Below are 12,316 nucleotides of genomic sequence, written 5' to 3'. Positions count from 1 at the left end.
GCGTCGAATAAACTGTCGGTATGTCCGAGAATAAGACAAAAATTACTAAATAGTTTTAATTCAAATTCTGCATGAATATTAACAAGATGTCGGGACAACATATAGGCTGTATATTATTACGCTGTGGATGTAGAAATAGTATTTTCTGCTTATATTGTCCTCGCGGACGACGTCGCGGCCATCAACTAGTAGGAGAATATATTGAATATGACGTAATTCTGTAATTACATTTACATTCACTTAATTATGAATAATAAATTGATTGGAAAAGCAACGATACCTTTCACTGCCTCCATATAAATCATTATTAATTTCTAAAACGTGTTGGGTTGATTTAATAGCTCTCTAGTTAATATATATTTTGTAATAAACTGAAAATAATGTTTGTTTTTAACTTTATACTCTTGTGTATACCTAATACTTAAATAAATAACAAATAATACTTAAAAAAATAAAAACAGAATTTTATAACGAGGCGGTACTCGAACGGTTAGCTCAGTTGGTTAGAGCACCGGCACGGAACGCCGGAGGTCGTGGGTTTGAATCTCGCATCGTTCATAAAATTTTGTTTTACAAATTTTATTTGTGTAAATAAATAGTAGTTAAAAAAAACTAAAAAAACACGCTTTTTATAGAAAATTTAACTAAAAAATAGAAAATATTTCCTACTTTTTAGTTTGGTTTATTTATTGCTTTTTATTATTTAAGTATTTCTATTGTTGAATTAAAAATTCTCTTTGGTATTCGAAAATTTCCTAATATTAGTTAAATCGGTTAAGATAATGGTAGAAATTTAAAATTAACATCAATTCCTGTCTTATAGATGATACATGAAAATTATATAAATTAACAAAAATCTTATTTTGCAAATTGAATAATGGAATAATTTTATCAAATTAATGTATTTATATCGGTCTTCGATAATTCTTAAAGTGGGTCAAAATCGCGCCCAAATGAGTCTGTTACAAACAAACATACATACAGGTGCAGCTATTAAAAAGTGTCAGTGGAACAATAGTTGTTCTACCTATTATAAATTGTTAACCTACATTAAATAGAGTACCTGTGCACTATACATAAAAAGTTCTTTATTTGCCTGGTCCGAAATATGCCGAGAATACAAATTTTTCGCGAATATGGAATGGTAATTTAGAATTATAGGGTATGCGTTCCTAGGAGACCAAATAAAAACAAATATATATAAAAAATCAATTTAATTTAAATTTCTCACCATATTGATTAATTATATCTTCAGGCTTTGGATATGGCTTAAACAATTTTGTAATTTTTTCTTGCTTAGCAGTTTTAAAAGACTCCTTCAATAAGGTCAATTTTTTTTATTAGTTGTTGTACATTTTGTTATTGGGTTGGATACCTTTTGGAATCCATTTTATTAATATATCTGTACCGATGTACCGGTTAGATCCGTAATTAAGAAATCTCGAGCGATCATCTGGATGGCTAAGCCATATTGGCTTCGAAGAAGCTGGGCTTCATACATAGAGCACGGCAATACTTAAAGCTGGCATTGGCCAAGTGTTATGAAGAGGTCTTTAAGTGATTCCCGCCGAAATCCACCTTCGCATGACAAGCCACAAATTAGGATATCATCCCCACCATCTGGATTTGTGGCGTTCCTCCAAAGTGTGGTTTTCAAGGAACTTTCTTCCACGTACTACAAAGCTGTGGAATGCGCTTCCTTGTGCGGTGTTTCCGCAAAGATACGACATTTTTACCTTCAAATAAGCTCGAACACCTTCCTTAAAGGCCGGAAACGCTCCTGGATTCCTCTGATGTCGCAGGAATGTGGGTGGCGGTGGCGATCATTTAACACCGGTGACCCGTACGCTCGTTTGTCTATACATTACTGTTACATAAATGTTATTAATACCCAATGTTATTATGAAATACAAATGAAGAAATTCTCTCAATAGTTTTAAGGTTCTTTCCGTTGATAACTTTTATTCATATCTTCTAATATGATATAGGCATCGTTTGTATTTTTTTCATCGCAAATTTTCATACAGATTAATAAATTATTTTTCTGTGAGTTCATCTGATGTTAAACACTTACTGGGATTGTTTGCTTGTTTATTGTTGTAAAGAATTATTATTGTTTTCCGTATGAGTAGAACAATGATTTACAATTTTCATTATATTATACTCATGTTTGTATATTGGTTGTGCATTCTTTATTGAATATTCATCATGCGAATATATGCGAAATAGCATTGCTCATAGCCATGACGTGTCCTTTAGGTTGTATGACGTTAGTATGACGCAGCATCTCAATTTGAAATAATGAAGAAGTATGGGCTCCAGCAATGGGAATTGAATGACTTAAGGCGACACTAATTGCCAGCGACCTTGAGTGATATTAGTTCACGGCTATCGGCCCGCCATCTATGTAACAAAGCCAATATTTTAAAAATTATTGCGTGGAAATATGCTTACAATCCTAATTATTGTTTACTAATCTGAATAAATGTACCTACATAAAAAAAGTACACGCTATAAGAATAACTTTCTTGAGAGTAGCAAGCACTAAACAAATGTGTCATTCCGAGAAAAAAGGATAAAGTAGTGTTCATAGCTCCAAATTCTATATTTTCACGACAAAACTTGTCTAAATACACCTTGTTTGCGTGCTTTCTGCTTACATTTCGCCTTAACTCGTGCAGAACATTGATTGTACGTTGGTTGATACTTGATAGGCGCCCCTTGCACCCCGCGCCATTATGACAACTACTAGCCTTTACTAGCTACGGCATCCCTTCAAAGCCATACATAATAATATTACTGCTTGATGGTAAATAATACTTCACTGTAGTGTCCACTTAGCTGGTATCCTCTGCAAAGAAGCTTCCACTAAAACCGTCCTCCTTCAACAGCGTGTATAATGTACTTACTTTTTTAGTATTCGGTAGCCAAATAGCAAAAAACGGAACCCTTATGGTTTCGTCATGTCTGTCTGTCTGTCCGTCCGTCCGTATGTCACAGACACACCACTTTTTTCCGAAACTATAAGAACTATACTGTTGAAACTTGGTAACTATTCTGTGAACCGGATTAAGATTTTCAAACAGAAATAGAAAAAAAGACAGTAAATTTTTTCGTCAAACCCATACGGGAGGTGTCTATAGAAAGGTCTTCAAAAATGATATTGAGGTTTCAAATATCATTTTTTTTTCTAAACTGAATTGTTTGCGCGAGAGACACTTTCAAGGTGGTAAAATGTCCCCCCCCCTCCCTTTGTAACTTCTACAATAAGAGAATGATAAAACTAAAAAAAAATCGTAAAACGCAATTTCTTCTTCTCCTTCATTCAACCAACTCAAATATTATTATTATTAACGAACTTTTATATTATGTTACTTGCTGCTACGGAACCCTTCATGGGCTCTGCGCTCAAGACTCCGCATATAAAGATTATAGTTACACTCTTTAATATTTTATCATATATATATATATATATATATATGATATCATATATATATATATGATATCATATATATGGTTACCTGTTTGCCTGTTGAGCAGCAGGCTTACAACTTACAATAAGAATATATTCACGAGTCACAGTCACGGACGAGTAAAGAAAGAAAGACTCCGCGCCGTGATATTAGCAAGTGAAGCACCGTTATGCTAGTGTGTGTGCGGTTACGGGGGATACTAGTTACAAATTTTTTCTCCCTTAAATAATCATATATGGACACAAATACTTATATAGTATCGTTTTTATACTTTTTCACAACGCACGACGGCATTTTTAAAATATTTTATTGAAACGCAAACTGATCTGTCACAGACGATGACAATTCTCATAATGGCCGCCTATCAGCCTGTAGTAGTGTAAGTGTGTGCGTGGGGTTATGTATTTACACGTTAATCGGCTTGTTTTGTTGCTACACTGTTATGTAAAGTGACACGGAGTCCTTATTTTTTTACTAGTCCGTGGTCACAGTAATACTAATTTATTATAATAACTTTCTACCGGCGTACATGGCGCATAAACCGAGTGACGTTCAGTTCCGTGGTCACTTGGAAGACAAGGCCTAATTAGTCTCTAAAAAGCTTCGTATACTCAGTAAGGGGAGATAGTACTTACAACTGCCTGCAACTATATAAGTAGTAGTAGTAGTAAGCAAACTGTAAAAATGGTAAAAAACCTATGTACCTATAAATATAATGAAATTATTTACAAACTGATTAAATTCGTAAACAATAAAAACATAATATAGCTACTTAATTGTATTTTTTTCTTAATTTCAGTTGAGATTTATCTGTCACCGGTGGAAACTCACTGCAGCAATGTCGACTATTTCATCCCAGACGAGAACAACGAGACCAAGGGCCTTTCCGATGATGCTATGAACAGGTACAAGTTGCAAATCATAAATTTTTACACGACCAATAATAATATTGAATAGATATGTTATATTCTGTGATTACAACAACAAGTGTTCGATGCGTCATATTAGCAAAAGATATAATAAAAATATTAAAAAAAAAAAACTAAAAAACATGCTTCGGTTGGAAGATAATGTCTGAAATTTAAAATCAATATCAATTCCTGCCTTATCGACGATACATAATTACATAAAATAACAAAAATTTTATTTTGTAAATTGAAAAATGGAATAATTTTATCAAAGTAATGTATTGTCATCGGTCCTCGATAAATCTACGAAGTTTGAAGGAAATCTGGCCGTTTAAAGTGGGTCAAAATCGCGCCCAAATGAGTCGGTTGCAAACAAACACACATACAGGTGAAGCTAATAAAAAGCGTGTTAAAAGGAAGGTGTGATTAAAACAATAAGAAGGAAGAACAGTAGTGTTTGATGCTTACGAGAAAGTGTAAAGAAACGTTACTTCACTGCCAAAATTTGTCCTATTCAGGAGTCCTTTTCAAATCTCGTGATTCGCGCTCACGTCATGTCTGTTGGTAACACTTTCGAATGGGTGATAGTTTTTGACGTTTCAAATCATTATTTTATTCACGCATTATTTTTTCAAATCTACATTTTTCAAAATTTATTCAATTTATATTACAGAGACAATACAAGTTCACATATAGGGGCAGCTGGTGCGTTTTTGTGCAAATTTTTTTCGTATTTTTTATAATATTTCAATATACTTCTTTTTCTGTGTTATTCCGTGTTATATGTAATTCAAAGTTCTCGTATCAATAATAGTTTCTCGATGCTGTTCCAGGCTACATATGGCGCGTTCCACCGTCGCCCTATTCATCGTGGCTTTCCTGTCTCTCTTCATCGCCTTCTGGACTGGAGTGGTCGGCTGCTGGAAGCGAAGCCCTGGCAACATCACCGCTACTGCGATCCTAATGCTTGTTACATGTGGGTAAACATTATTTAAAGGCTCCCAAAATCGTATGATACGTACTACTTCACCAGAGATCATGTGTGTATGTGTAGTCTCTTATGACATTCAGACAAATATAATTTAATATTTATTACAATTATTTATATATAATAATATTAAAGTGAAACTTTTATTACATCAAATTTTCAAAAAAACCATCTATCGCATTACAACCGGCTGCTTGTAAGAGGGTTGAAGGTGTTTCATTAATTTCAACTACTGTTTACAAGTCAGTTTGGCCACGCGGTCCAAGGTGTCAGATTTAAGCTCTGGTTCCTGAGAGGGAAAGTAGGTTCGAACCTCAACCTCATAAAGGTTGTTTTTATTACATTCTATTTTTATTTTATGAATATGTAAAGTATAATATATGAATTTTGGTTTTTTATGCTCATATTAACATGTTATTTTGTGAGAAAAAGTTTCACTTGCAGCGTGGTTTCATATAACCACACATTTGCCTTTTTATTATATTTAGAAAATACGACAAAATCAACATAGTATAATATTAATTCATGTCCTTTGATACACAAATTAATTACAATGAGAAGATTACAGCAATTGTCAACTTCAAGTATGGCGAGGTTGTGTTGGTGTCGTCTGCACTAACACAACAACTGAGCTATATCAGCTGAGATTTTAGCAGGAAATCAGGCGCCGAACAGTTATTTTTTTATATTTTAGTAATTTTTGTTACCATAATTAAGATTTTAATGAATATTATAATTTGAAGGTGTTGTGTGTTTTTCGTTCCTTATAAAGAGTTTTTTAAATATAACGACGATTCAAAGGGCGTTGATAAGAATCCAGAGATGTATATGAGTGTCTGGGAGACTGCAGACCGGTGCAATAAATTGTATTGTTAAGTATAGCTATGTCTACAACTCATGAATAAATATTACCATAACCATAACGACAATAACAAACAACTAAATTTATATTTTCATTTTGTTAAACTGCTTAAAAATATTCGAAAAATGTACTTATTATAAAATAAATGTTAAGTTTATTTTATACTAGCTGACCCGGCAAACGTTGTTTTGCTATATAAAGTATAATTCACGCGATAGTTTTATAAGTAATAAAATATTGCCTATATTATAGCCTGTACATCATTTTGTTCTATTGTTTTTGCAGCGCACGCAAAATAGGTTTTCGATTTTACACATTGTGTTACAAAATAGCAATTTTATAACGGATCCCTAATTTTGAAAATAAAAAACATAGCCTATAGCCTTCCTCGATAAATGGACTCCCAACACTGAAAGAATTATTCAAATCGGACCAGTAGTACCAGAGATTAGCGCGTTCAAACACTGCAGCTTTATAATATATTTATTTTATATTCTTTGGCAATAAAGAATTTTTTTAGAAATTTTACTTAATTAGATTAGGCGTTATTTTGCGGAAATCCATAATAATTATTGTTCTGAATTAATAGTTCATGAGCACATTGCCAAAACAAAATGGTCACGCATTATCGGTCTGTCAGATCGTATATACGCTATAGTAGTGTATACGATCTACGAAACGAGCTACAAAGTGTATGGTCTCTCTCATCTTGCGTAATGTATATACATATCTATTATTATATTATAACTAGCTGACCCGACAGACGTTCTGTGCATAATAAATAAAATACTGATTGTTTATGAATTTGTCAATAATATTTCATAACACCAAGAATTAGTTTGTAAAATATGCTCCCTGTGAATGACGTTCTATATTATGAACGTCATTGCTCCCTGTTGTTAACTATAATGAAATTGTTTCACAGCAGAACTGTCAAACGCTGCGTCAATAAATTCTCTGATAGGTACAAAATATGTCCACACAAAACAAATATTAATTAAAAATAATTATGGGTCACAAATCGAAATAAAAACTATCCTATCTCTCAAGTAGGACTAAACTGCACTCGATGAAGTAATCCCCATTAAAATCCGTTCATTAGTTTAGGAGTCCATTGCGGACAAACAACGTGTGACGTAATTTATATATATTAAAATTAAGATAGGCTAGGCCTCTTTACACCTATCTTAATCAACAGTCCAATGACTGAACGAATTGCCTTATTACTAAGTATGGCATGCTATTTTTAGCCAATAATTTTAATCACTATAATTTGGTATCCTGTATAGATACGTAACTGATTACAGGTTTATTGGCTGCCGGTGCGATGGCGTTATGGCATGGTGTGGAGTTCTACGAAAAAGAGAAAGTTGTCGGCGAAGAATTTTACCAGCAGTGGCCTAACGTAAGTGTGTCTATTTTATATTGTTAAATTTAGTGTAACATTTAAATAGATATATAAAATAAGCAAACATTTTCGTATTCCGAAGACTACAAATACTGCAGATATCAGTAATTTAAACAAAAATGAAAAAAAAAAACATTCACAATTTGGGAATATTTTTATAACATGTAAACAAGGGATATTGTTGAAGTACTTTTATTTGAACTGTTTATAGTTATAAGCAGGTGTAATTTAACTGTAAGTTTGTAAAACAACAGGTATTAAAAGACAACTCATCGATTTGGTACGATTGGTCGTACATACTAGCCTGGTTGTCAGTCGGAGTTGCGTTTGGAAGCTCTGTTATATTCTTCTCAGCTGCCATTTGTTTGAGCAAAGAGAAGCGGCGTGAGCAACAAAATAACGTGCAGTACATAATGCCAGGTTAGACCGCCATCTTGTGTTGGCCGCCATTTTGTGGTGGCGGCCATTTTGTGAGGTATAAGATTAACGCTTGGCGGTTTTGGATGGATGGTGTGTTTAGGTTGTAAATTTGTTTAGATAGTTTTTATTTATGTATTGTTTAATATTTTAATTTATTTATATTTAATATCTATAATAATTAATATTTAATAGGAATATCTACTTACTTACTTAAACTATAACTTATAAGTATTTATTATTTATACTTACACATATTATTATGACGTAACTATGTATTGAATATTTTTTTTTGTAACATATAGGTAATAGTCTTAACTATTTTTTGACGAAATACTAACAAAAATGCTTTCTTTCTTTTCATGTTTCTCGCGAAACGTGTTAACTGGCGCTACGGCGACTTACATGCGACTTTACAAATCTCTTAATATCTGGTTTACGCCAACTAACATGCTTTTAACACGGGATTGTACATAATTACGATACCTTATTTACGCTACATGTTTTAAAATTCTGCATACCCACATAAATAACTTTTTTGCAATTTACGTATACTCGCAATTTACTCACTTATATTATATTATATGTCTCATGTTGAAAATAATAAAAAAAACAACAAAAATTTTCGTCCGCATTTTGGATTGGAACACTTTTCTGCGTAACACGAACTCATAATACAAATACACGTTTATTTTAACGAAATTATTCAAAATTCATATAAAAATAATTTTCCATTGTTCTTGTCTTATATTACTTTCAAAATACTCACAATTTTAATACAAATCATTCATCGAAAATTATTTTAAAACACATTTACACTAACATTACACATGGTATAAACCAGATATTACGTGACAACAGTCGCGTTTGGTACGACTGGTCGTACATGGTCGCTTGGTGTGGCGTCGGTCTGTCACTGCTGTCCGCCATTTTGTTTTCGTCGGCGGCCATTTGCTTGCGTGGTGAACGTGAGCGGGAAGAGGCGCTTAACATGCAGTACCTCATGCCCGGTAATGCTTCATTCATTCTAACACAAACATTATCATTCACACTTGCAGACAAGCCCTTTCAAGCTGATTAGCTTAGAAAACATAGGATACATAATATATTTTTCAACACACATCCTCGTAAAGTGAGACTTATTACACTGTTCTAGGGCCATAAACCGAGCTAGTTCACTAACACACTAGTTCATATAAGAATTATCCCTACAAAGTCGTAATCCCTAAAAAAAATTAGTACCTAACTGCATATTGTATGAGAGTAAACAGAACATTTTAAATTTAACCGGTTATTACAGTCTTTTTTGTAACAACAAAGAGGTTTAATGCCGCTGAAAATCCATTTAAATTTTTTGGAATAAATAAATGTGTCCCTCATTATCAAATTATTTATAATTCGCAATAATTTATTATAAAATATATGCATTTTATCACTCATAATTCATAATTTTGAAGTAGGCTGAATGGCTAAAAAATTTGATTGTAAATTTATACAACACATGTTTGTTTATTCCTCGCAAGTGTGTTGAAAAAGTGCGTATTAAACTAGTGAGCAACTTGTTCACTAGACACTCGGCTGATTTACGCCCTCGCCCACGGTTCGGGCTGCAACCCACAGCCTCGTGTATAATATACTATTACCGAAAATCAAAGTAAATTAAGATATCGATATCATTAGAATAAATATTCATTATTAGTATATTGCGAGTACAGATTTTTTCTCCAATCAATCAAAATAGGATGTGACATCACTTATTGAAAGTCAAAAACTACCACCCATTCCAAAAAGAATGCCTCAGACCTGAGAAGAATGGGCACAACAAACTCAGCGGGCTTTTTTTTCATCCAAAAATATGTTTACAAAGTAATATTGTACAATTAAACTTATTATTTAATAGCCTGAGGGCGGTCGCTCCATTCGCAATCTGTGGAATCAGTAAAAAAGTCATTTATGTTATAACCTTTACCACACAAACGTTTTTTAACAATTCTTTTGAATATCGTAATACTTTTGTTTTGAACATTTTCTGGGATATTGTTGGTAAAAATATACATCATTAATTAAAACAATGAATTCTTAACAATTACTCAAACGATAGCAAAAGCTAAATTCATTACAGCTAACAACACTTACATTTAAAGGGGATATAGGTTGGACTTATTGCACTGACCTCTACTATATATACCATTGGACTAGCGGCTGTCAAAGTACTTTTGTGCCTGTTTTATATTCGCCATTTTGGCGCTGTTGGCCATGTAGCGAGTGTCTGCGATACTAAAACTAGTGATGACAACCTTAGCAAACATCGATAGATAGTGGGAAACTGTGTAAAAAAAAATTGTACTTTATAACTGATGATATAATTATCACGGAAAACAAACGAATTTAATTAAAAATGCAAAAATACTTCAGAGTATCGTACGTCCCTTCGTAGCCATTTGTATTATAGGTCAAAATTTGATCTCTGGACACTCGCTAGTGGCACTTCAAATAGGCACAAACATATGGTACAGCCTGTCCAGTGGTATTTATACAGGCCAGTGACCTATTGTAAATATTAATTTATAAAGCATATGGGTGCATGAAGGTATTGTATAACGATTTCTTTTGTGTGTGATATATTAACTCCAATAAGGTTTTTGTTGTTATGGGTAAATTTATATTGAAACATAAATATTAAGTGCCGTAACATTTTTTGTTGTAAATCAGCTCAATTCAATTTACCTCTCAATATTCTAGTGGACCTTTTTGATGAAAATTATACAAAATTAAAAAATGGCGTGACATAATTATTGATACATTATTATGATTAAAAAAAAATGTATTCAATGAATTGATCTGCAACTTGTCCTTTATAATTAATTTATCACTTTGACTGGTTGTACGGCCTAGCGAAACTCTCCAAGAAAAAAGCGATTGACTCGATTGTATGAATCGTGCAGTCATTGATAGATAAATCTTGTAAAAGACGGAGACAGCCGAAATACACTACGTTTTAAGCAACTGTTCGCTTTCAAACTTAGCCGGATTATACTTCGTTGCCAATCGCGATACTGTAATTACTACTATTTCAAACGTATGTCAAATCACTGCATGTTTCATACTAAACTAAATTTAAATTTTAACTTAGGCAGTTCCGCCTCTTATTACGTCCTATTTACATCCTCTTTGTGGTCGTATGTCAAAACGTTCACTAGTTTAATCATATTTTTAGGATTTAGTTACCTTTCATGTCATCTCATTGTTAATAATTTTCATTTCACTAATTATTAAATCATTTTATTAAGGAATTCAACGGCTAATTCTAATTTTATAATTTCACAGTGTATCCCCAGAAGCAACAATACGCTTACGCAGGCTATCCCCCACCCCAGGCGTACCCCGGACCGTACTACCACGGCTCCCAGTACGGGCCCTACAACTACTGAGCAAGCGACCAGATGAGGGACGTAGCGGCGGCTCACTTCGCCAACCCCCCTGCCCCGCAGGCCCCCGCCAGGAACCCCCTGAAACACCAACCATCCACATCCTCTATGGACACGTTCAACTCACACTCCCGAGTCAAACGACCCAAACTCGGCGATAAAAAAGTCTACAGACCCGTCCGAAGACACACCTTATCTCGTATCGACGAGACTCCCCCGGACACATTACGACCGAGGTCCAGAAGCCTCCAGATCTCCGACTTCTCGTCGACCAGACCGATGAGACTGAGATCCCGGTCCAATATATCCGCGGACACGAGTCGTAGCGTCGCGGTCTGCAATCAGAGTTCAGAGTTTTCCAACCAATTGGAAAGCAGTAGTCCACAATACGCAGACCCAAAAGGCTACGACTCCAGTTCCTCGTATGATGATAGGCCGGCTTCGATGACCGACCTGCCCATAATGGTACCGCTGGACCCCGTAACGGGAGCCTATATCCCCTACCCGGAGTACGCGTACTATCAAGACGATAACAGTAGACTGAATAGGTTGAAAATGAGGTGTAAGAAGAGGCAAGCGAAAAACAATTTGTTTTTAGCGTTTATGTATTAAATACCGGGGACCTGCATACATTGAACAATATGGTTATGAGTTTCGAACGAATGCCGTTACAGTGTATGACGCCACACCCATAAATATTTCGTTTTTAATTCTAGACTCAATCAATCATACACAGCTTTTCTCATGGGTGGCCCGAATCTGGTGAAGCGATTGATCTTCTACTATAGGCACTGTTTATATGACTGACGTTTGCACTTCAGTCTTTGCGCAC

At 34.2% G+C, this 12,316-nt stretch overlaps 1 protein-coding gene across 2 annotated transcripts in view; it reads left to right on the top strand.

Moving 5' to 3' along the window:
* The window catches only part of LOC126969444 (uncharacterized), a 74,967-nt gene extending 63,328 nt beyond the window's left edge, over positions 1 to 11,639 (top strand). Inside the window, exons 3-7 of one of the 2 annotated variants that reach the window (XM_050814875.1) lie at positions 4,273 to 4,378; positions 5,215 to 5,357; positions 7,539 to 7,636; positions 7,894 to 8,059; positions 11,384 to 11,639. In XM_050814875.1, the coding sequence (XP_050670832.1) occupies positions 4,273 to 4,378; positions 5,215 to 5,357; positions 7,539 to 7,636; positions 7,894 to 8,059; positions 11,384 to 11,487 (617 nt within the window). In that variant the 3' untranslated portion in view covers positions 11,488 to 11,639. Of the gene's footprint in view, positions 1 to 4,272; positions 4,379 to 5,214; positions 5,358 to 7,538; positions 7,637 to 7,893; positions 8,060 to 8,900; positions 9,067 to 11,383 lie in introns of both variants that reach the window. The other variant, XM_050814874.1, reaches the window with a different exon arrangement.
* The last annotated feature ends 677 nt before the right edge of the window (positions 11,640 to 12,316 follow it).

Source organism: Leptidea sinapis, chromosome 18 (genome assembly GCF_905404315.1).
Source record: "Leptidea sinapis chromosome 18, ilLepSina1.1, whole genome shotgun sequence".
Taxonomy (NCBI): Eukaryota; Metazoa; Arthropoda; class Insecta; order Lepidoptera; family Pieridae; genus Leptidea; species Leptidea sinapis.
The sequence above is the reverse complement of the archived record's forward strand: the minus strand, read 5'-3'. Positions and strand labels throughout refer to the sequence as shown.